At 37.1% G+C, this 26636-nt stretch overlaps 2 protein-coding genes across 3 annotated transcripts in view; both read right to left on the reverse strand.

The window, feature by feature from the left end:
* SLC13A1 (solute carrier family 13 member 1) overlaps nucleotides 1–26636 on the reverse strand; it is an 84309-nt gene that overhangs the window by 48838 nt on the left and 8835 nt on the right. The window contains exons 2-6 of the mRNA XM_081534097.1: nucleotides 8809–8937; nucleotides 6676–6812; nucleotides 4286–4473; nucleotides 3640–3697; nucleotides 3513–3561 (exon numbers count right to left, since the gene is read on the reverse strand). Coding sequence (XP_081390223.1) covers nucleotides 3513–3561; nucleotides 3640–3697; nucleotides 4286–4473; nucleotides 6676–6812; nucleotides 8809–8937 — 561 coding nt within the window. The remainder of the gene's footprint in view (nucleotides 1–3512; nucleotides 3562–3639; nucleotides 3698–4285; nucleotides 4474–6675; nucleotides 6813–8808; nucleotides 8938–26636) is intronic.
* The window catches only part of IQUB (IQ motif and ubiquitin domain containing), a 280882-nt gene continuing 268349 nt past the window's right edge, over nucleotides 14104–26636 (reverse strand). Inside the window, exon 18 of one of the 2 annotated variants that reach the window (XR_014066711.1) lies at nucleotides 14104–14545. The gene's annotated coding sequence lies outside the window, so the exon portion shown is untranslated. The remainder of the gene's footprint in view (nucleotides 14546–26636) is intronic. The other variant, XR_014066706.1, reaches the window with a different exon arrangement.

Genomic DNA, 26636 nt, shown 5'->3' on the forward strand with positions numbered 1-26636 from the left:
GAATTTTACTCAGATGACCATTATATCTACTACTGTGGGCAGGAATCCCTTGGAAGAAATGGAGTAGCCGTCATGGTCAACAAAAGAGTCCAAAATGCAGTACTTGGATGCAATCTCAAGAACTCATACAACTCACTAGCAAGAACAACCAACCAATCGAACAAGCAAACAAAATATCCTCCCAGACAATCCAACTGAAAAACAGGCAGAACTGAAAAGACAGGTTCACAAAGAAGACATCCAAATGGTCAACAGGTACATGAAAAGGTGCTTAACATCACTAATCATCAGAGGAATACAAATCAAAAGCACAATGAGTTACCATCTCACACCTGTTGAAATGGCAATCATTATAATAGCTTTATGCTAAGTGAAATAAGTCGGGCAGGGAAAGACAAATACTGCATCGTATCGCTTTTACAGGGGCTTCCCTGGTGGCTCAGTGATAAAGAATCTGCCTACCAATGCAGGAGATGTGGGTTCGATTGCTGGATTGGGAAGATCCCCTGGAGAAGGAAATGGCAACCCACTCCAATATTCTTGCCTGGGAAATCCCATGGACAGAGGAGCCTGATGGGACAAAGTCCATGGGGTAGCAAAAGAGTCAGACAGGACTTAGTGACTAAACAACAACAACAATCATTGATATGGGAAATCCATAAAAGCTGAATGCATAGAATGGAGAGTAGACTGTTGCTTACCAACAGGGTTAGAGGGGAGAGCAGGGAGGGATGGGGAGATAAATGTTAAAGGGTACCTGCTTCCAGTTTTAAGATGAATAAGTTCCAGGTATCTAATGCAGGATTATTATAATTAATGATATTATATACTGTAGTTGAAAGTTGCTGAGAGTAAATTTTGAATGTTCACACTGCAATAAATGGTAATGATATAATATGATAGAGGTGTTAAACAAAGCTATGGTGGTAATCACTTTTCAATATGTAGGTGTATCAAATCAACACATTGGTGATTCGAATGTGTAAAAACATGACAAAATGGTATAAATTACCAAAAAACTCTATGCCCTTTTGCTTCTTCTTTTTCTTCTTTGAAATTTATTTTAAACCATCCTTTCTCAAAAAGAGTAATATTTGGATCTTTTTTGACTTGCAGTTCACATTCAAAGCCAAACCACACAGGATTTAATTTAATTCAATAAAATATCTTATCTACTTGATGAAGAAAGCAGAAGACTGAAACATTATGAATATAAATATTCCTTCCATTTTATAGCTAGATTAAGTGGATACAGATTCTCCCACATAATCAGTTAATCTTAAATTATCCAGTTTAAATCTGGCAAGAACAGGTGCAATTTATTATAACAACATATTATAATTGTCTACTATGTTTATATCTGAGATTTTTAATTGTCAAAAATAAAAATCTATCTTAAATGTACAGTATGTGAAAAATACTTTCATGTGACCCCCTATAAATAGCACTTTATTAGAGCAAAAAGTTATCCATTAATTTTTCTTTTACACCAAGCTAAAATTTTATGTATGAAGTTATAGAACGACCATAGAATCATTGTTCAAAGGCCTAGCTCTTCTCTACCAAACTCAGAACTTAATCTTTACTGCCTAAATAGACCCCAGTTATCTCACATTTCCCTGTTGAAAACTTATTCCTCCCTCAGTGGCATCACAACCTTCTTTTATCTAGCTTTCTGTAGCAGAGGCATCTTCCATGCTTTTATCACTCCCATCCACAAAGTCATACTAATCAGAAAGTCCAGTTAGGCCCATACCCTCTGTTCTTCACATTGTTACCACAGTAAGCTTCTGAAAGGGCAGAACTTACCATACTGCCTCCTAGCTTCAAAGCTCTCCATTTCCCTTAAGATAAACTAGGATCCTTTGCATGGCACGAACTACTATTTTTCACCTGGCTCGACCTCTCCAAACATTTCACTTTCCACAGCTCATCCCTGGCACCTGCACTGGACATGTTTCCTGAAAAATACCCCCTCTCTACATTTTGGGGTCTTTGAATTTTATGTATTCTCTGATTACGTTACCTCTTCCTTTTTCATTCCTTCATTAATTAGCCAAGATAATTATATATTGAATACTTACTCCCTGTCAAGCAGTGGGATGTGGTAGGGTATTAAATGGGGAACCAAGTAGACCTGGTCCCTGCACACAGAGAGGCTGCATGTCTCTGACTGTGAGTGCCATCTTCCCTCCAGACTCAGATTTCTTGACCTCACATTCCCTCCTGGCAATACTCCCAGCTAGTTGTTTCAGCTTCTGGGAGATCTTCTCTCTGTGTGTACCTTTGGTGTGGTATTTATGTCACAGTTTTGTTTTTTTTTTTAAGTTCATCTTCCCCATTAGACCCTGAACTGAAAAGAGGAGGTCTTTTCATCCATAGACTTTCCTACCATGCCTGGGACAGTGCTGGATGACCAATCCATTGGAAGGGTCTTGATCTCAAATTTAAGCATCACACCAGAAAACTGCGTTTCTAAAGATGACCACAAGAGAGTTACCAAGTGAGTGCAAGTATACCCAACAGTTTTTAAAGCTCATTTCTGATGCATTTTTCTGTAACACACCTGGCATATTGCTGATTCTCTATGTCCTAAAAGAATTATTTCCCTCCCTAAAGATGATAATATGTTTATAAATATGTATTCAATTCTCATCTTAAAAACCCTTAATGTACACTGTAGCTAGTGGTTTAAAACTTATCACTACATTAGTTTTCTCTTTACAGAAAAATCGCTCTTTCCTTAAAGATTTCTGTAAATAACAAGACGGTTCTCTTTTTCCTATTCAGTTGCATGCTAATGCATTATAGCCTGAGGAAGGAACATATGCCCCACTCTCATATTTTTAATGCCACAGTTACCATAGGACTATTTCTATGCAGGTTTATTTTTCAGTGGTCTCGAGATATATTTCTCCCAATAAAACCTAGTATAGTATTTTTGTACTGATTTATTCTGGGAAAATGAATTCTATGGGATAGTTTACAAAAGTCTTCTTCCTTCCTTTAATAGCCAGAATGGCTACAAACAGTCCTTCCATCTTCATTTGACAGTAGCAGCTTATGAATTCTGCTAGAATTTACTGGCAAGGAGGACACTAAAGCTAACTGGATTGTAACTATACGAATAGGAGTTGCTGTAAGTTCATAACCTGGAAGTAATAGGATGTGCTTAATCAAAAGGCAGCAAGATTTTGTTAAGAAAATGAAACAATATTCTGAGGCTAGCATTATATTTCTTTAAATTACATATGCTAACTCTCATCACCATGGCATCTGTTAAAAGGAGAAAATGATGCTGATTTCAGAGCCTAAAACTTTTTCTATCAGGATATTGATTTCAGTCCATCCATGAAGGCCTATCAAACCATCACACCATGCTTTGACATAGCCAGGTAAAGTAATTCATAGACAAGGAAGCAAGTAACAGATTTTAAAATGCATACATATCTAACTGCAGATCTAATATAATTTCATGTATAATTATTTAGAGAGAATCAAATTTAATGTACCTTTTCCATCTCCATCTTACTTGAATTTTTCCCTGCATCATTACTGTATCTGAAAAATAGATTGACTCAGTTTATAATTTCATTAAAATATAATTCTGAAAATCCTAATCAAAATAATATTCTTTACCCCAGAACTGGTTTTGTTTTCTCTTTTCTCTCATTTGCTTCTTGTCCGTTAATACTTTCTGCAAAACATTAAATGGAAAAAACAATAAAATGAAGGATTATCAGTGTATGTGTGTGTGTGTGAAGGTGGAAGCATTATGAGAGGCTGAAAATACACAAATTCACTTTGTACTGACATAACCTTCATCATAATAAAGTGTTTTATAAGCACCAATATCCTCCCAACATTTTTCTCACTGCATCAGAGCAGTTTATCAGAACCAGAAATAACCAAGGTAGAATGCAATGCTGTCTCCAAATAGAATCCAGGAATTAAAGATTCACAAATTATGCAGGAAAGTCATTTCAGGGTAAAAGAGTAACCTGAGTCTACTGATAAAGACATAAGAGAGTTTTATCAGATTGATTGAAGGACAGAAAAGTCATTCTTATTCTTCCTCTTTTGTCAGAGAATGTAAATTCAACCATTAATTGAAGGTAAAATATTCGGGTAATATAATTCCCTTGTATAAACACTGGGAAATAGAGGAAGAGTAAGGTTGAATTCATATCATGCCTGTATGGATAATTAATTCAAAATATGATCCTTGAGTTTTTCGCATTGCCCAAATAGCTAGATCCCACCGTGGCCAAAGCAAATGTGATACCATCTATTTCCAGTGCCTGGTTGGTAGATCCACTGAAATAAGTCATCTGAGTAGCCTCCACCTCTGCCTCTGCACTGATGACCTGCTGGGCCACAGCCTCCACGATGGGCATCACCATGGCAGCAGTAGAGGTGTTGCTAAGCCACATGGACAGGAAGGCGGTACTGCTCATGAACCCCAAGGACAGCCTGAAACAAGAGGGCCTTCAGTATGAATTGTGCTCCCCAGCTTCACCAGCTCTGTAGTACTGACCTGTAAAGGATGTTGTTTGAGAGCTGAGAGTTCATTTTTTCAAAACATAAAGACACTTAAGGTTTCACCCAGATAAAGAACTCTGAGAACAGGATAGCCAGGTAGAAATCCAAATGGCACATGTAAGACAGGACTTATTACGAGGTTTGTCTCCCTGGAAACTCTAAGAGTCTTCTCTCCAAAACCAGGAAAAATGATAAAACCTATAATCAGACTGCAAGTTGGTAGATGGTGTAACAGCTTATAATATTACACCAGTATTCAAATGACCTTTACAGATGGCCCATTTTCAAATACTAGTAAAATAAGGTGCAATTGGCATTCGCATTTAGGATCCCTTATTCTTTCTTTTATATTTGGGTCATATCTCTGTTTATTTGTATATGTGCCAAGGAAGAACAAGGGCAAGGAGGGAGGTTAATATTTATAAATCTTCTTTTTACTTGTTTACTTTGGTTCAGTATATGATGGGTGGAGGAAATGGTTAAAATCACTAGCTAAAATGAGGTTTCCGAATTTTCTGTAGATTCAATTATTCATGCTCTCCTGAATCTGACATTCCTGCCTATTGTCAAGAGCTGGATGTATTACATTGTCTCCTCATACAGATAGAGTAATCCTTCTCCCTTAAAAATAACATACCTAAGATTATAGGATTTTAAGCCATGTCTATAAGCTTTGAAAATCACAACTGGGGGAAAAAACATGATCTCTTTTGAGTAGGAGGTCCAAGAATATCATTCAGAAGCACGTCTTTCCATATTGAACCATTTATAAAATTCTTTCTTTTGAAATAGACCTATAAGAAAAATTCCACATACTACATTCCAAGTACAGATAAGGTGGATATTTTCTATGTGAAAAATGAAACAAAACTTGTAAGAAAACTATTTAAACAATAAATGATTCTTAATTAAAAAATAGAAACAATTTCAACTTAAGGCATTGACAAAACAATCTCTCAATACAAATCTTTCAATACAAAAAGATTGGGAACTGGTAAAACTTTTGTGTGATAAAAAATGCCTTAACTTGAAAAACCTCTTAGTGGTATAATGGACAGGACCCTGTCCCACTGTGGAGTGCATGACTCCACCCCCTGGGGCCATGAGCAGATGGCCAAGGAAAAGAGACACATTTCTGTAGCACTTCAAGAGGCATGGAACACCATTTCAAGAGTGAAACGTCCTTAATACATACATGTTCTAAAATCTTTAAGTTACAGATGTTTGTACAAAATAGGCTTCATCTGAGTTATTGAATGCTTTTTCTATTTAACATAAGAGTGTGCTCCATAAATGATAAACACAAACATTGTTATATTCTAACAGGAATTATGCAGCATAATTCAATAAATTTTCTTATGTTTAAAGAAAGTTGAGATGGGAAGAATCACCTCAAGTTTTAAAGCATAAAGCCGTTAAGTAAATGATTATGACACTGGAGTCTTTTTTTTTTTTTTAGTTCCCATCTATGTTCTTAACAAGAGCTAGAATTAAAACCAAAATGGCCAATTAATTTGATGGATTTTGGTGGGCAAAATCCTTTTATTTTGGTGGGCAAAATTTATTTTAGTGGGCAAAATCAGTCCAATGAGTGATTTCACATTTTATAGATGAAACTTCTTAATTGATTGTTTTACTCTGGAACAATTCATTTAAAAAGAGAAATGTTCACCTCAGAATTTTTCTGCACATATTTGTGTTTTGTCAGTAAATGTCTTTGTCTTTGGTTCTTAACATCCTTCCTGATGATCAAGGATACTCTTGAACAAGTCTTGAATGTGTAATCAGCCCAATAAACAAGATAGTACTGAACTCTACTCTGAAGTCTATCAATCTTGTTTGTTGAGGTTCAGGCTTCTCTCAGCTTTGACTCCTACAGAGCATAAAAGGTGAAAGAGTTGTGTGCACTTATTCCAATCTCCCTGTAATTAGACTTGCAGTGAAATGAAAGTTTTTTTCACCTCCAACTCAAGTACCCTTTATATCACTTTCATTTTTGCAGAGAAAAAAAAATCGCGAATTACACTGCCATACAAATGATTGCCTGGATGTGCATTACTTATCTGGTTATTTGCTCTGTACAAAAATGGTCTGTATGGAATGTAAACCTGGAGCAGTAAACACAGTACTTACCATGCTGGGTTCACACCCACCATCATCACCATTCTCAGAGCAATCCTTTTGTGCAGATTCCATTTTTCTATGGATGTTGCTAAACAGATGACTCCAATCAGCAGTAGGTGAAAATCTTTGAAATAAGCAGATGCCACCTGAAATTACAATTAAACCCGTGAGTGTTTATGCTGACGAGGGAAAAACCACATTGCACCAGAAAGGCATTATTTTGCTGCTCCTAACTTTGACCTTCAACTACATAATCTTTCTATTTTGTTGAAAGGAATGCAGATGTGTTTGAATACAAATTTAAATCAGTTGCACATCCTTGTCCAGAAAAAGTAGTATTAAGAAAAAAAATAGAGAGAGAGAGGGTACCAGTATACTGAGTTTTTGAAGACCTGAGTAACATCAGGCAAGTGCCTTCTATTCCTTAATTTCTCCATCTGTAAACTGGGGCTAATTAGTTTGCAGTCTTATAGCAGACTGGCCATGGTGAGGAAAAGTCTCAAGTCAAGCTCTGGCTCATCAATATCTTCATTATCACCATTATGCCCAGACTGCGGTCATTCTTTTGTATTTTGAATGGCGATTAGTAGAGTCTACAGACACTTGGGCAACCATTTGTAGCAGGATTTACAAAAGAATTCTTTGAGAGGTACATAATATTTTTCTTTTTTAAAAAAAGTTTCTGTGATTGAATAAGTTTAGAAAACAGAATTTCTTAAGATTCTAGAATTTTATTTCTTATAGGCCTTCTCAAAACCTTTAAACACCAGTATAAACTATCACTCTCAAAGAGTGGGATACCCTATGCAACATATTTTTCAAACTTATCTAATCATAGAAACCTTATTTAAAAATACTTCATAGTGATATTCAAGAGTCCTGACTTTACAAAATACTTGGCTAAAATTGAATCACAAGGCTGTGTTGAAATCCTCTCCCACAGAGGGGAAAAAAAACAAGCTGTATTGTGGGTTATATTTCAACTATGGAAAAAAAAAACCTGTGTCATGGGTTAGTTTTTTAAAGAAGTCTCCACCCACAATACTGGACAGATGAACTTCACGATAGCAGTACTGTACCCAAGCAGAAGATAGAAACCCAGGTGATAAATTGCATGCCTGGCATTTTGAATGTGCTATCTTCCCTGAGCATGTTTCAGCTGAGCTCTAGGCAGTTGTGTGCTGAGTGGCTAAGAGTTGCATGGAGACAGGTATTCTGGCTTCAATGCATTTCGTGCCTTTAATGGGAAACTGAATACATTTTCTTCAGATGGGTACCCTTAGATTGTATAAAGGTAAGAAACACCTCTAAGCATGAATAAACTCCTCTCAGTAAGAACAAAAAGGAAATACACATGAAAGTTAATTTGGCTTTATCTTCTGAAATGGTAGGTTTCTGGAAAAGAAAACAGGGAAGCTTTTTCTTCATTAAAAAAAAAATTACTTTTCCAACACTGTGTGAGATCGAATTTGTTGACTAGAAAAAGCTGATGCAGGACGTGAAAGAACTGGCCCTTTTGCTAGGAGCGAGGCACCGGGCGTAGATGACAGCCTGGAAAGATCAGACATGCATTTCTTCTACTGACACTCACAGCTCAGGTAACCACGGCCCATGTTTTGCTTTTGTCCACCTGAAGGTGGACACACATGCGGAATTCTAGAGGCAAGGCCTAGCTGGAAGTCTGGAGGACTTATGTGGAAGCTTTACCAACAGGATGTTTTTGTTGTTCAGTCACTAAGTTGTGTCATTAAGTTGTGTCCGACTCTTTGCAACCCCATGGACTGCAGCACGCCAGGCTTCCCTGTCCATCACTATCTCCTTGAGTTTGCTCAAACTCATGTCCATTGAGTCGATGATGTTATCCAACTATCTCATTCTCTGTCGCCCCCTTCTCCTCCTGCCCTCATTCTTTCCCAACATCAGGATCTTTTCCAATGAGTCAGTTCTTCTCATCAGATGGCCAAGGTATTGGAGCTTCTACTTCAGCTTCAGTCCTTCTAATGAATGTTCAGGTTGATTTCCTTTAGGATTGAGTGGTTTGATCTCCAGGATTACTGTTCCTTTTAAATACAACTTTCTCACTGGAAGTATCAGCACAAAATCGGGAATCTAATTAAGTCAAACATTCACAGGAAAACTTACGTCTTTGGAAGTCATGATCCCAAACAATGGGAACATTAAGCCAGGCAGCAATGCTGTTATCGACAAAGGCAAAGCTTCTGTCAGCCAGAATATGGCGATGACAAAGAGGATGTAGGCACATTCTGCTTCCTGGACAGAACAAAGGCAAATGTCAGGTGAAATAACAAAGCTGAGAAATCATTGTTCAAATCACAGTCACACTTGCTGAATAGAGAAAGTAAGAAACTCTGCAGGTCTCTGCACCTTAGAATAGGGCAGCAAATGGTTATTTCTGAGGGTCTCTAAGAGTCAAAATTTAATACACATAAAAAAACCAGTGACATAAAAACATCCTCATTTGTTATATTTTCTTCACATTTCCTTCAAACTAGGTAACAGCATGTAGTCAATTTTCTGTGCTCATGTTAGTGTTTATGGGTGTTTGCCTTTACCTTCCTGTGGCCTGTAAAATTCACACCCTTCCTTTTAACTGCATTTCTTGGTTCCTAGTTGGGTGGGACCCATGCACACCAACATTTCTCTCTTTCTACTAAAAAGGGAAGTCAACCCAGAAGAAAAATTCTGGTGTACTTTTTTTGCAGAGAAAGAAGGACACTGCCTAGTTATATGCATGGATAAGACTGAATTTGCTCCTAAGTGATGCGGACCTGGAGGTGAAGAGCCTTCTGTTTGGCTTTTTTTAGAAAGACAGTTGAGCTTCTATGGAGACACAGGGGATTAAACAGGATAGACTCTTAATGTAATTTTTTGCTTAGCCAGGTATAAAACTGTGGGTTTCTCCCACAGCAAACATTATCCTCAATGGTGAAAAATTGAAAGCATTTCCCCTAAAGTCAGGAACAAGGCAAGAGTGCCCACTTTCACCACTACTATTTAACATAGTTTTGGAAGTTTTGGCCACAGCAATCAGAGCTGAAAAAGAAATAAAAGGAATACAGATAGGAAAAGAAGAAGTAAAACTCTCACTGTTTGCAGATGACATGATCCTCCACATAGAAAACCCTAAAGATTCTACCAGAAAATTACTAGAGCTAATCAATGAATATAGTAAAGTTGCAGGATATAAAATTAACACACAGAAATCCCTTGCATTCCTGTACACCAATAATGAGAAAACAGAAAGAGAAATTAAGGAAACAATACCATTCACCATTGCAACAAAAAGAATAAAATACTTAGAAATATATCTACCTAAAAAAACAAAAGACTTATATATAGAAAACTATAAAACACTGATGAAAGAAATCAAAGAGGACACAAACAGATGGAGAAATATACCGTGTTCATGGATTGGAAGAATTAATATAGTGAAAATGAGTATAGTACCCAAAGCAATCTATAGATTCAATGCAATCCCTATCAAGCTACCAACGGTATTTTTCATAGAACTAGAATAAATCATTTCACAATTTGTATGGAAATATAAAAAACCTCGAATAGCCAAAGAAATATTGAGAAAGAAGAATGGAACTGGAGGAATCAACCTGCCTAACTTCAGGCTCTACTACAAAGCCACAGTCATCAAGACAGTATGGTACTGGCACAAAGACAGGAATATAGATCAATGGAACAAAATAGAAAGCCCAGAGATAAATCCACGCACCTATGGACACCTTATCTTCGACAAAGGAGGCAAGAATATACAATGGAGAAAAGACAATCTCTTTAACAAGTGGTGCTGGGAAAACTGGTCAACCAATTGTAAAAGAATGAAACTAGAACACTTCCTAACACCATACACAAAAATAAACTCAAAATGGACTAAAGATCTAAACGTAAGACCAGAAACTATAAAACTCCTAGAGGAAAACATAGGCAAAACACTCTCCGACATAAATCACAGCAGGATCCTCCATGACCCACCTCCCAGAATATTGGAAATAAAAGCAAAAATAAACAAATGGGACCTAATTAAAATTAAAAGCTTTTGCACAACAAAGGAAACTATAAGCAAGGTGAAAAGACAGCCTTCAGAATGGGAGAAAATAATAGCAAACAAAGCAACAGACAAACAATTAATCTCAAAAATATACAAGCAACTCCTGCAGCTGAATTCCAGAAAAATAAACGACCCATTCAAAAAATGGGCCAAAGAACTAAACAGACATTTCTCCAAAGAAGACATACTGATGGCTAACAAACACATGAAAAGATGCTCAACATCACTCATTATTAGAGAAATGCAAATCAAAACCACAATGAGGTACCACTTCACGCCAGTCAGAATGGCTGCTATCCAAAAGTCTACAAATAATAAGTGCTGAAGAGGGTGTGGAGAAAAGGGAACCCTCTTACACTGTTGGTGGGAATGCAAACTAGTACAACCTCTATGGAGAACAGTGTGGAGATTCCTTAAAAAACTGGGAATAGAACTGCCATATGACCCAGCAATCCCACTGCTGGGCATACACACCGAGGAAACCAGAATTGAAAGAGACACGTGTACCCCAATGTTCATCGCAGCACTGTTTACAATAGCCAGGACATGGAAGCAACCTAGATGTCCATCAGCAGACGAATGGATAAGGAAGCTGTGATACATATACACAATGGAATATTACTCAGCCATTAAAAAGAATACATTTGAATCAGTTCTATTGAGATGGATGAAACTGGAGCCCATTATACAGAGTGAAGTAAGCCAGAAAGAAAAACACCAATACAGTATACTAATGCATATATATGGAATTTGAAAGGTGATAACAATAAACCTATGTGAGACAGAATAAGAAACACAGATGCATAGAAGTCTTATGGACTCTGAGGGAGAAGGTGAGGGTGGGACATTCTGAGAGAATAGCATTGAAACATGTATATTATCATATGTGAAACAGAACACCATTCCATGTTCGATGCATGAGACAAATGCCCAGGGCTGGGGCAATGGGATGACCCAGAGGGATGGGATGGGGAGGAAGGTGGGAGGGAGGTTCAGGATGGGGAACACATGTAAACCCATGGCTGATTCATGTCAATGTATGGCAAAAACCACTACAATATTGTAAAGTAATTAGCCCTCAACTAAATAAATAAATTTATTAAAACACACACACACACACACACACACATACACAAAAACTGTGGGTTTCTGGCTTAGGGCATTGTCAAGAAATGGTTGAAATTTATCCTTATATTGGGCTTCCCTGGTAGCTCAGATGGTAAAGAAGCTGCCTGCAACGCAAGAGACCCGGGTTCAATCCCTGGGTCAGGAAGATCCCCTGGAGAAGGGCATGGCTACCCACTCCAGTAATCTTGACTGGAGAATTCCATGATTAGAGAAAACAGGCATGCTACAGTCCATGGGTCACAAAGAGTTGGACCGACTGAGTGACTAATACTTTTACTTTGGCTTATATAAATGATATCACTATGTACTAAATGATCAGTAAATGGCAGCATATCTTACATGGCTTGATTGTGCTCTCACACTGTTTAATCTCTGCAAATTCTGAGCTGCATTTGAAAAATTTACAAATTTATAAAACTCAAAATTTACAAATTTAAAAAATTCAAACTGCTGTCTAAGTTTCATGAGGTCTTTTATTTAAGGTTTTCCCAAAGCAGTAGCATTTCTAGTTTTGTTTCCTCTGATTCCCCTACCTCACGCTGAGTCCTCTGGGCCTGGTCCCTAACTCACCCAGAATTCCTGCACTTTCAGTGAGTTTCTAAGAAATTCTTAATAAGACACGATTGTGTCATATCTTTACTGTGCTGTCTTTTTCAAGGAGAAAGAATAAAGGTGTTTTGATGTTGACAACTTTATACAAAGTCTGCCTCTATAATCTTGACAAACAATAAAACAGTGAAACAAAGCTGAGCCTTGACTAAATCTTTCTGACTTGCTCTGGAGAGAATCTGTGAATATGTGCTTCGTTTAAAATGTCAGTGTTGGAGAAAGACCAGGTCTGCTTTTTCTCTTAGTTAGAACACATGTGTATGTGCTCAGTCTCTCAGCCATGTCTCTGACTTGTTGTGACCTCATGGACTGTAACCTGCCAGGCTCTTCTTCTACGGAAGTTTCCAGGCAAGAATACTGGAGTGGCTTACCATTTCCTACTCCAGGGAACCTTCCCAGCCCAAGGATTGTACCTGCATCTCTTGCATCTCCTGCATTGGCAGACATTCTTTACCACTGTGCCACCTGGGAAGCCCATTAAAACACATGGATAATGCCCAAACTCTTCATTGTGACTCTGTTTTCTATCATACTTACAAGGAGCTAGACTTCAAAGATAAAATGGATCTTTTTACTATCTTGCATTTTAATCACAGCCAACCAGTCTCTTGGGCTTCCCTGGTGGCTCAGATGGTAAAGAATCCACCTGCAATGCAGGAGAGCCAGGTTTGATCCCTGAGTCACGAAGATCCCCTGGAGAAGGAAATGGCTACCCACTCCAGTATTCTTGCCTGGAGAATTCCATGGACAGAGGAGCCTGGAGGGCTATAGTCCATGGGGTCACAAAAGAGCTGGACACAACTGAACAACTAACATTTTCACTTTCAACCAGTCTCTGATCTTATCTATCCCACTGTCATTTTACCTCTCGACTCTGCCATACAGCCTCCACTCCAATTCCTCCACTATAGGCAAAGCTGTTCCAAAACCAGGTGATTTTCCAAAAATTAAATTCATTTTTGTCATTCCCTTACACGAGGATGGATTGGGACTAGCTACCCTGACAACTGTCTGAAACACCCTTCTACGAGGAACTGCTAAAACATCAGAAAAATAAAAAGAATATGATGCCAGCAAATTCTGTTTACCACACAAAATCCCTGCCATAGTGTTGAAATTTCATTTCCACATGGGTCTACTTCAGCAACACACTGATAGTCTGCTCAGATGGGGCAAATTTGGGGGCAAAATTTCAAGTATTAAATTATTAGCTTTCCAAGACAACTTTTATATTTTAACTGGCCCATACATAATTTAAAATGGTCAAGTCAGTAATTTTTGAATTGTTTATTGAAAAGAATCCAAAACTTGCATTGAAGGCCACCTTCACTTTAACTATAAGATGACTCACTCCAGTACTTCTTAAAATACTTCTAAAGAGTCTTATCTACATTCCTTCTTCATATATGAATTCTGATCCCTGCTCCTCATGCACTGCTTTTCTAATCCTTAACAGGTAGTTGTACCAGTGAGCCTCCAATACTCTTAAGTGATAGCTTCTACCTGCCAGTGACCGTATTCTGGAATGGATGCTTTAAATCTAGTGTGATTATATAGACTAAACAGTTGCAAACTGATGGCCACATCTAAGAAGAAAATACAGTTTATTTGACTTACAATGGTGTTGGGGGGGGGTGTGAGAGGTGGGGGTGGATGTGTGTGCATTTGAGTCGAGATTTGCAAACCAGCAGATTTCATATTAGAAAGAAAACCGAAATTTCTGGCTTCTCTTGAAAAACTGAGGAATTTGGTAACATTGGGACCATATTCTTCCAGGTCAACAGTTCTCCAGACTTGAGGACTCCAATAATTCCCCTTTAGAGACTGATTTGTGCTTTTCAGTTTTTCCTGGTACCTCTGCACCATCTCATGAATTCTCTTACCTGTTTGGCCTTAGATGGCATTTGAATAAAATCTCTGGTAATACAAATGCTGCCTACCTGCTCTTCCTTGCAAATCTTACTTTACCCTTCCAGAATCAACCCTTGGATTGCTCATTTGGGTTTCTCTGTCTATAGCTGTGTGGTCCACGGCCCAGCAGCATCATCATGATCTGGAAGCCTGTGAGAAATGCAGCATCTCAGATTCTTCCTCAGATATACTGAATCAGGATCCCCGTGTTCCCCAGGTGATTCTGACATAAGTTAAACTTTGAGAAGCCCTGGGATACCTACCTCTTTCAGACTTTCCTTTTTGTCTTTTTTTTTAATGTAATTTTATTTATTAATTTTATGTCTATGCTCGGTCTTCATTGTTGTGCAGGCTTTTCTCTAATTGTGGAGAGCAGGGTTGAACTCTCGAGTTGTGGTGCATGGGCTTCTCAGTGCAGTGGCTTCTTTTGTTGGGGAGTGTATGGGCTCTAGGGTGCGTGGGCTTCAGTAGTTTCAGCTCCCAGGCTCTAGAGCTCAGGCTTCATAGCTGTGGCCCACAGGTTTACATGCTCTGTGGTATGTGGGATTTTCCCAGATTAGGGATCAAACTCATGTCTTCTGCATTGGCAGGCAGATTGTTTACCACTGAGCCACCAGGGAAGCCTCCCCTATTCTCTTTATTGCTGGGTCTGACTTGCAAACCAGAAATATGTTTCCAGTTAGTGTCTTTTTGCCCAAGCTCTATCCCTAAACTTATAATCTATTTTGAAAACTTGTCCATTCTTCAGGGTGAGGTTCAAATTTACATCTTGTCTATGGAGCTTCCCACAAACACTTATGTACATTTCATATTTTTGCATATGCATCCCAGGAGATTACAATTGCATCTAGCTAAGTCACCATATCTGTTGTCCCTGATACCGTCCCATAATTTTCAGGAAATGCCTCTTTTTCTTAAGGAAGCTCAAAGTCTAGAAAAGGAGGAAAACAGATTTGTGCCCCTCTGAATAGGTAGGATGGCCACTGGTCCCAGTTTCCTTGGGATAGATTTAGGTTTCATCTGTTGTGCAGTTGTCCCTTATTATTAGCTACTACTTTCATTCTTAAAAGTGTCCCTCTTTGGCTGACAAATTACACAGTGATCCCATTGATGGATCCACCCTGGGAATACTTCCTTCTTTCAATTCCTGTTTTCCATTATGTGATCTTTCTTGGTTAGTCCTGGACCAGCAAGTGTCCTTTCTCATCAGGTATTCAACAACACAAGGCTGGTTAATCCAGGCACAATGTCAAGTATTCTATTTTAAGAATCCTATATGAAATATAAATGGTTTTTTAAAATCAAAGATCTGTGGATATTTTTGTTGAAAAGAAGAAAGGAACAAAAGATAGAGAAAACATGTCATTCATTTATCTATACTCAAAAAAACTAAAATGAGAGTGAATAATTTTTGCTGAACAAGTTCTTCTGAGGAAGACGAAAATGAAGAAGTTGTCTCAGTATGCTGCAGCTCAAAAGTCATCCTGAAAGTTTGATTTGTAGAACCATCTCTGAGATAGAGGGGAAAATTACTTCATTTTATCACTGGAAATTCTGAGTGACCTGTTATCTCTAGCTCTACCATCTTTGTCTCTTTAATTTTTTCCCTCTTCTATCTCTTTCTCCACCTTATCAAGCCCCCAACTCCTAAAACAGAGGGACTCCACCATTACCATCATTATACAACACAATCACCACTACTATTACAAGTAAACAACAATCCAACAGTAAAAGAAGGCCAACTGTCAGGGAAGTTAGACTGAATGAATCATTTTCCCGTCTCATTTCCTCTCAAGTCTAGTAAAAATTGCGAGTACATCTGATGTCTTTATTAAAATTAACCCTACAGCCATGACAAGGAAAAACTTGAATCAAATTCTGTTCTAGAGATAGAAAAGCATTTCAGTATTATAAATTCTTAAATGTAGTGACAGCAACACAAATAACGTGTACTTTCATTTTGTTTATTGTGAAGGAAAATTTAGGAAGGAAAAAGATTGAATATTATGAGTAAGACTGAATTTACAAAAGTACTTTTAAATCATAATTCCTTCTCAAAATACTATATGAAACAAAGGGGGAAAAGTTCAGAGCACATCCTCAAAAATAAAATCACCCAATTTTCTATATACTCCCTACTATTTCCAAAAGTTACATCAAGAAGTTTGGCAAAAAAAAAAACCACATCCACAAGAGAGGCAACTGTGCGGAATACAGATGTTGTAAATTTCATTAGATAGTACCAGGTGTAATGTCACTTGACTGTGGCTTCCTGCTCTGTTTGTATATGTTGTAGTTTTCTGGCTGATTTGGAGTCTTCTCTACCTTTCCTAGGCTTCCCTGGGGGCTCAGATGGTAAAGAATTTGCCTGCAATGCAGGAGACCCAGGTTTGATCCCTATGTTGGGAAGATTCCCTGGAGAAGGAAATGGCAACCCACTCCAGTATTTTTGCCTGGAGAATCCCATGGACAAAGGACCCTGGCATCTACAGTCCATAGGGTCGCAAAGAGTCGGACACGACTGAGCAACTAACACATTCACTTTCACTTTCTACCTTTCCTATTAAAATAAGTTTCTCTCAAACCACCAGAGACATAAAGTGAAATGTGCAGATGATTACCAACCAATATGGACAAGATATTCCTATTCCCTACTGACAGACACACATTACTGTATATAAAATAGATAACTAACAAGGACCTATTGTATAGCACAGGGAACTCTACTCAATATTCTGTAGAGAACTATTTTGGAAAAGAATCTAAAAAAGTGTGGATCTACATGTATTTATAGATTCACTTTTCTGTGCAGCAGAAGCTAACACAACATTGTAAATCAACTATACTATAACACAAATTTAAAAAGAAATCTCTGTTCTCTGATAATTTTTTTAAAAAATGAAACATAAGAAAACTTCTAGCAGTATATCTTATAAAGCATTTTAAAAATTATTAAGAAATATTAGGAACATATGGAAAATTATATAATAAACACATTTGTACACATCTTTAAATGCAGATATCTTGCCACATTTGCTTGAATTTTATAAAGTAAATAAAACATTTAAGATTTATATATATATATCACTCAACTTCTTTCTCCTCTGAAATCCTGAAAGTCAACCACTATCTAGAATGTGGTTTGTATCCTTTCTATGCATGCTTTCATGATTTTATTACATGTAGACATTACTACATTAATAAACAACATGTGGTTTTGAGATTAAATAAGATTTTCGGTGTGTATGACATGAAATGCGGGTTCAATCCCTGGATTGGGATGTTCCTCTGGAGGTGGACATGGCAACCCACTCCAGTATTCTTGCCTGGAAAATACCATGTATTGGGTTGGAGAGTCAGACATGACTGAAGTAATCTAGCACACATGCATATTTAAAAACATTTTATTGGAATATTATGTGAGTTTCTACTGTATAGAAAAGTGAATCAGCTATACATATACACACATCCCCTCTTTTTTGAATTTCCTTTCCATTTAGGTCACCACAGAGCACTGAATAAACTTCCCTGTGTTATACAGTAGATTATAATCAGTTATCTGTTTTATACATGGTATCAGTAGTGTTACATGTCAATCCCAATCTCTCAGTTCATCCAACTTCCCCTTTCCCCCTTGGTAGCCATACATTTGTTCTCTACAACTGCATCTATTTTTGCTTTGTAGATCAGATTATCTATACCAGTTTTTCATATTCCACACATATGTGTTAATATTTGATATTTATTTTTCTCCTTCTGGCTTACTTCACTCTGTGTAATTTTTCAACTTACTTTTTCACTCAATGTTTTATTGATTTCAAATGTGTTCATGTTGATACATATAGACTTACTGTTAATTTTTTTTAAATGGATATAGCATTTCTTTTTATAAATATCTTGCAGTTCATTTGTCCATTTTTCTATTGATGGCTGTTTAGGGCTCTTTCCCTCAATTTTTCATTATTATAATGCTACAAACATCTTTATACCTAGTTCCATGTGAATATGAGAAAGAGATTCTCTAAGCTATTATATGAAAGTAATTATCAAAATTTCTGAGTGGAAAGGATGCATTGGAACCTTACCAGTATTGCCCAACTGCTATGCAAGATGGTTGCATCAGTTTATACAGTATTAGCACCAACAATGTGAGAAAGTTCCATTTCACCAGCCACTGGTATATTGGAGTAATTTATTTATTTGACAATCTGATAGTATGGAAAGTTCTTCTTAATTTAATTTGCATTTGCTTGAATACCATTGAAGTATTTTTTCATGGTTGTTGAACATAATTGTTCCTCTCCTGAAAATTACCTTGTTTACAGTCTTTTCCCATGTTTCTGCTGTTTGTTTCTTTTTACTGTGAATTTGTGAGGTTATTTTTAGATTCTTAGTATTTCTTTATACGTGTATATTTATAAATATTATTCTTAGTCTCTGACTTATCTATGAAATTTGATTTATTGTGTTTCTGGGTGATAAGATTTTAATTTTGATTCAGTTATTTTAAAATCCTTCCTGTTATGTTTTATGTTTTTACTATCCTGTATGAGAAATTCTTTCTATACGCATTGTATTCCTGTATTTTTTTTCTAAAATTAAAAAAAAAAATTTTCAAATGTAGGGCCTAAATTGATTTGTATAGGAGTCTAATGCCTTTTTTTCTAAGTGGATAATCAAAATGTCTTGGTTTCTTTTTAATTAGATGGTCCATCTTTGCCCTCTAACTCATGCTACTGCATATTTCCAGTGGCAAATTTCTACAAATGCAGACACATGCATTTATGGACTCGGTATCTCAAACACTTACACCCCACCACCTTTCAAACGGTGGTGAACTGCAGAATTATTAAACTCTTTTAACTACTACAGCTTTTCAATCAGTTTACAATCGGTAACTCAAGTCCCTTATTTCATATTTTTTCAAAGTTGTCTTGATAGTTTTAGGCTTTTACATTTTGAATTTTAGATTTTTATTTAAATTACATGAAATTTATAAAATAAGAAATGCCCTTAAAATATTCTCATCTATGAACTCTTCTTTCATTTAGGCATTCATTAAACTCTTTTTATATTTTATAGTTTTCTCCATAAGGGTCTTGTATTCTCCAAGCCAAGCTTCAACAATATGTGAACCATGCACTTCCAGTTATTCAAGCTGGTTTTAGAAAAGGCCGAGGAACCAGAGAACAAATTGCCAATATCAGTTGAATCATCAAAAAAGCGGGAGAGTTCCAGAAAAACATCTATTTCTGCTTTATTGACTATGCCAAAGCCTTTGACTGTGTGGATCACGACAAACTGTAGAAAATTCTGAAAGAGATAGGAAGACCTGACCTGCCTCCTGAGAAATCTGTACGTCCAGTTAGAGCTGGACATGGAACAACAGACTGGTTCCAAATAGGAAAAGGAGTCCGTCAAGGCTGTATATTGTCATCCTCCTTATTTAACTTATATGCAGAGTACATCATGAGAAATGCTGGGCTGGAGGAAGCACAAGCTGGAATCACGATTGCTGGGAGAAATATCAAGAACCTCAGATATGCAGATGACACCACCCTTATGGCAGAAAGTGAAGAAGAACTAAAGAGCCTCTTGTTGAAAGTGAAAGAGAAGAGTGAAAAAGTTGGCTTAAAACTCAACATTCAGAAAACTAAGATCATGGCATCTGGTCCCATCATTTCACACCAAATAGATGGAGAAACAGTGGAAATGGTGGCAGACTTTATTTTGGGGGGCTCCAAAATCACTGCAGATGGTGACTGCAGCCATGAAATTAAAAGATGCTTTCTCCTTGGAAGAACAGTTATGACCAACCTAGATAGCATATTAAAAAGCAGAGACATTACTTTGCCAACAAAGGTCTGCCTAGTCAAGGCTATGGTTTTTCCAGTAGTCACGTATGGATGTGAGAGTTGGTCTATAAAGAAAGCTGAGCACCAAAGAATTGATGCTTTTGAACTGTGGTACTGGAAGGACTGATGTTGAAGCTGAAACTCCAATACTTTGGCCACCTGATGCAAAGAACTGACTCATTGGAGAAGACCCTGATGCTGGGAAAGATTGAAGGCAGGAGGAGAAGGGGACGACAGAGGATGAGATGGTTGGATGGCATCACTGACTCAATGGACATAAGTTTGAGTAAACTGCAGGAGTTGGTGATGGACAGGGAGGCTTGGCATGCTGCAGTCCATGGAGTCACAAAGAGTCGGACATGACTGAGCGACTGAACTGAACTGAACTGAATCCTTACTAGATATCTTCATTACTGTCTTGAAAAAAAATAAGAAATTAATCTAATTATCATCCTTTTTTATACATTTTTTCTCTTTATAGTTTGGTAGCATTAAATTTTTCTCCTTTAATGGTTTTCTCCTTCAAAGTTTCATTTATGATGTGTGTAAACATGGACTAATATTTAATTAAATTATTTTGTACTTAGAAATGCATATTCTGTTTAAGGATTCATATCTTTTTTAATTTTGAAAAATTTAGCCATTATTACTCTGAATATAATCTCTCTTCTAGTCTCTCTTTTTCAGGAATACCTTTCACATGTGTGTTGGGAATTCTGAATCTACCTTCAAATCACTCTTTCGTGTAAAACATGTTGACTTATTATGTCTGAATTTTAGGTGAATTCCTAGTATTCTTTCTTAGTTCACTGAGTATGTATTCACGTGTACTCGTTTAAAGTTTATAGTTTCATCTTAAGTTTTTAAATTTTGAATTATTTTTAATTTCAGAGATGACTTTTTCATTTCCAAGATTTCTAACTAGCCATTTTTTTTATATTCGCCTGTTCTTCCTTTATATTTCTTTTAAAAATGAGGATATGGTAAAGTTAAAAAATAGAAAATAAATTAATTTAAATAAAAAAGTGAGGATTAATTGATACACAAAATACTGCACATGTATATTGTATACCATTTGTTGAGCTTGGGACATATGTATATACTTGTGCAACTATCACCACAATCAAGGTGATGAAAATATCCATCATGTCCAAAAGTTTCCTCAGGCCCCATTTTGGGTTTTGTTTGTTTCTGTGTGTGTGTTAAAGACATATAAAATGAGATCTACATTCTTAAAAATTCTAAGTGTACAGTACAATATTAACTAAGGATACCGTGTTGTTCAGCAGATTTCTAGAACTTACTCATCTTGCATAACTGAAACTTTCCCCTTTGAACAACTCCCCTTTTCCCCCTCCATTCAACTTTGTGCAACCACCATTCTACCCTCTATTTTTATGAGCTTGTCTATTTCATATGCCTCATAAAAGTGGAATCATGCAGTATTTTTTCCATCACTGGTTTATTTCTCAGAATACTGTCCTCCCAGTTCATCCATGTAGCTGCAGATGACAGGATTACCTCTTTTTCTTTAGGACGGAGTAATATTCTGTTGTCTACACATACCACATTTTATTTATCCATTCATCAGCCCATGGACATTTACGTTATTCCCATGCTTTGGATATTGTGAATAATGCTGCAATGAACACGGAAGTACAAACACTTCTTCAATATCCTGATTTCAGTTCTTTTGGCTATATATCTATAAGTGAGATTGTTGGATCATACATATGGTAACTATTTTTAATTTTTTGAGAAGCCTCCACACTGTTTTCCATAGTGATAGCATCATTTTACATTTTCATTTGCAGTATACAAAGGTACCAATTTCTCCACATCGTCACCAACACTTATTTAAAAAAATAAATAAATAAAAGCCATCCTAATAGACAGTATGATACAGCTTATTTACTGTAGTGTTGTCATGTGTTTTGAAATCAGGAAGTGTGGATGCCGCAAGCTTTATTCTCTTTGCTCAGATACCTTTGGTTATTCAAGATTTTGTGGTTCAGTTCAGTTCAGTTCAGTCGCTCTGTTGTGTCCGACTATTTGCGACCCCATGAATCGCAGCACGCCAGGCCTCCTTGTCCATCACCAACTCCCGCAGTCTACCCAAACTCATGTCCATCGAGTCGGCGATGCCATCCAGCCATCTCATCCTCTGTTGTCCCCTTCTCCTCCTGCCCTCAATCCTTCCCAGCATCCGGTTCTTTTCAAATGAGTCAACTCTTCGCATGAGGTGGCCAAAGTATTGGAGTTTCAGCTTCAACATCAGTCCTTCCAATGAACACCCAGGACTGATCTCCTTTAGGATGGACTGGTTGGATCTCCTTGCAGTCCAAGGGACTCTCAAGAGTCTTCTCCAACACCACAGCTCAAAAGCATCAACTCTTTGCTGCTCAGCTTTCTTCACTGTCCAACTCTCACATCCATAAATGACTACTGGAAAAACCATAGCCTTGACTAGACAGATCTTTGTTGACAAAGTAATGTCTTTGCTTTTCAATACGCTATCTAGGTTGGCCATAACTTTTCTTCCAAGGAGAAAGCGTCTTTTAATTTCATGGCTGCAATTACCATCAGCAGTGATTTTGGAGCCCAAAAAAATAAAGTCTGACACTGTTTCCACTGTTTCCCCATCTATTTCCCATGAAGTGATGAGACCAGATGCCATGATCTTAGTTTTCTGAATGTGAGCTTTAAGCCAACTTTTTCACTCTCCTCTTTTACTTTCATCAAGAGGCTTTTTAGTTCCTCTTCACTTTCTGCCATAAGGGTGGTGTCATCCGCATATCTGAGGTTATTGATATTTCTCCCGACAATCTTGATTCCAACTTGTGTTTCATCCAGCCTAGCATTTCTCATGATGTACTCTGCATATAAGTTAAATAAGCAAGGTGACAATATACAGCCTTGATGTACTCCTTTTCCTATTTGGAACCAGTCTGTTGTTCCATGTCCATTACATATGAATTTTAAGGGTGTTTTGTCTATTTCTGTAAAAAAAAAAAGTCTTTGCAATTTTAATGTGGATAGCACTGAATTTGTAGATTGTTTTGGGTAGATGGACATATTTTAGCAATATTATATCTTCTAATCCATGAAATGAGATGTCTTTCTATTTATGTGTGGCTCCATTCATTTCTTTCATCAGTGTTTTATAGTTTTCAGTGTAGAAGTTTAAACTCCTTGGTTAAGTTTACTACTAAGTATTTTATTAGTTTTGATGCTATTTTAAATGGGATGGTTTTCTTTACTTTTTTTTGTGATAGTTCTTAATATGTAGAAAACAACTGATTTTAACATTGATGTTGTATCCTGCAACTTTACTAAAGTAGTTTTGTAGTGTATTACAGTTTATTTATGTCTTTCCAATTTGATGACTTTTATTTTCTTTCTTGCCTAATTGCTCTAGTTAGGACTTCCAGTACTGTATTAAATAGAAGTGGTAAGAGTGGGCATCCTTGTCTTACTTCTAATCTTATGGAAAAGCGTTCAGTTTTTCAGCATTGAGGATGGTGTTACATGTGGGCTTGTTATATACATCCCTTATTATGCCGAGGTTCATTCCTTGCACACTTAATTTGTTGAGAGTTTTTTTTTTAATCATGAAAGGATGTTGAATTTTATTAATGATTTGTCTGCATCTATTGGGATGATCATGTGATAATTATTTTTACTTTAAAAACCCCATGTGTTTGGAAAGTAAATGTCTACTTTAAATGATGGGTGTATCTAAGAAGCCAGGAAAATTAGAAAATATTTGTAACAGATTAAAAATGAAAAGAGAATTTACCAGAATTTATTGCATGCAGCTGGAGATGATCATGTAATTTTTTAAAAAAATCCTTCATTCAGTAATGTGATACATCACAATAACTGATTTGTGTGTATTGAATCATCCTGGTATCCCAGGGATAAATCCCACTTGGTCATGTTGTATGATCCTTTTAATGTGCTAATGAGTTTGGTCAGCTAGTATTTGTTGAAGATTTTTATGTGCATGTTTATAGGGACATGAACCTGTGATTTTCTTTCATTGTATTAACTCTTTACCTGACTCTGGTATCAGGACGTTGACCTCATAAAATCAGTTTGAAAGCGTTCACTCCTCTTTAATTTTTTGGAAGAGTTTGGAAAGGATTGGCATTAATTCTTTCAAAAAATATTTGGTAGAATTTACCAGTGAAGCTCTGAGCCTGGGCTTTTCTTTGTTAGGAAGTTTTCAGTTATGATTCAAGCACTTCACACTCTTTATTGGTCTGTTCAGGATTTTCTGTTTATGACTCCGTCTTCATGGGGTGTATGTTTCTGGAAACTTATCCATTTCTAGATTATTCGATCTGTTGGTGTAATTGGCATATTTCTATTTGAAAAATAATTTGTTACTTATTATGGATCCCTTCCCCCATTTCTCATCCACTGATTTCCCTATTACTTTTACCCTATTTGGAGTGTTTCCATCTCTGTGTTGGCTTCATTGTCAGACCTTCTTGATTGTCTCACTGCGTTTTGAAATTTTGTTGTCACATTTACCCTGCGTGGCAGTTGTTTTGATTCTGTGTTGTTTCCTTCTGTACTCATTATTCACCATCTAAAAGTTTTACAGTTGCCTGCAGCCAGTCCCCAGCTTGCAGTCCAGTATGTGCTCTATCTTGTCCGCCTGAGGGTCAGTCCCGCCAGAACAATGCAAATCCAGCCATCTCACTGGATCAAGAAGCTTGGGTCAGTCCTGGTTGGGGGCTGGGCAGAAACTGCTTCCTCTGAATGCTTCCACAGACAGCGGTCAGCCTAGCTTTTTTGTTTGGTCATTCATAGCTGCCAAGAAAATCACTCTCTAGCACTTAGTTTGTGGCACTGAAATTAATTCTGACCCCAGAATGATGTGGGAGCACTTTAGACCACAGGTTCTCACGTTTGCTCTGCTTGCTTGCTTTTCTGACCCATTTTTGGTTTACAGAAATGTTTATCCACGTTGTGTTTATGGTGGAGAATAGGGTGGAGGGGACTTCATTGTACAAATTTCATCCAGACTGCTGATCATAGGCTTTATAGATAGGAAACCTTATTTCAAAGGTGAAGATATTTGCCAAGTAAAGAGACAAATCTGTTCTTCTGACTTGATTGAGTAAGAGGAGGGGACAATAACATTTATGAATGCCTGTGACATACCAGGTATAATACTTGTTTTATGTAGTCCTTCCTCAAATTCTATAAAGTAGGTATTTTAATTCCATGTTGAGCTAAGGATCAACAATCACATTGCTAATATGTAGTAGAGTTCAACCCAAGTATATTCATGAGAGCATGTCTTATTTCATTTACTACCCTGTTCCAAGCACTTAAAACAATGGCTGTCATATAGTAAGTGCCCAGTAATATTTATTAAATGATTGAAGCTTTTTTCCCTCAGTGTCTTTTCTACCACTGTTTTTATTCAGATATCTGATCCCTGACCTTTTTCAGTGGCTCAATGGTAAATAACCCAACTGTCAATGCAGGAGATGAGGGTTCGATCCCGAGGTTGGGAAGATCCTCTGGAGAAGGAAATGGTAACCCACTCCAGTATACTTGCCTGGGAAATCCCATGGACAGAGGAGCCTGCCAGGCTACAGTCCAAGGGGTCACAAAGAGTCGGACACTATTGAGTGACTAAACAACAAACCTTGACCCCTAGATGGAAGATCCCTATATTCTACTAGGCATAAATTGTTTAGTCTAGGAATCTCTTTTCTTTGCCTTGTTCTCTTTTCTATTTTCTTTTCTACTTGCCTGGCACTGGATATTTTGATGCCCATCATGGTGGGTAAATCATCTTTATAGTTCTCCTGAGGTTTTCATCTCTTTTACTAAGGAGCTTGAATTGGAACTAAACCTTTTACCTGCCTGGGTCACTTCACTTCCCCATTTCACAATATCATCGTCATATCTAGTTTTAACCACCCCAAGTAAGTGCAGCCAGGAACTTGCTACAGAGGCAGAAAAGGCAAATACTGCTATGACGAGGCAATGTGGATAATGACTCCCCTCTGACTAAAGTTCTGAGTGTCAAATTATCTTGAGAAGTGTGGTGGATTATATTTAAAAATCACCTTGGTTCTCTTTTAAATTATAGTTCCGGATAGAATTGAAATATAAATTAGCCTCTAAAATACAGTTTTTCACCTCTTCTCCTTTTTAATGACACACTGACTGATATTACAGAGTAATTTGGCTGATGAATTAGTACATATGTGGGTATGGTCTCTCAGCACAGCTTGAGAAAAGTAGGACCGATCACAAGCCTCAGTCACTGCAATTGATTTTCAAAAAGAACGCACAGCAATTAAGATGGGAGAAAAATCACGCATTATGAATCTGTGTGCTACAAGAAAAACACTATT

Source organism: Giraffa tippelskirchi, chromosome 10 (assembly GCF_054371585.1).
Source record: "Giraffa tippelskirchi isolate mGirTip1 chromosome 10, T2T-mGirTip1v1.2.pri, whole genome shotgun sequence".
Taxonomy (NCBI): Eukaryota; Metazoa; Chordata; class Mammalia; order Artiodactyla; family Giraffidae; genus Giraffa; species Giraffa tippelskirchi.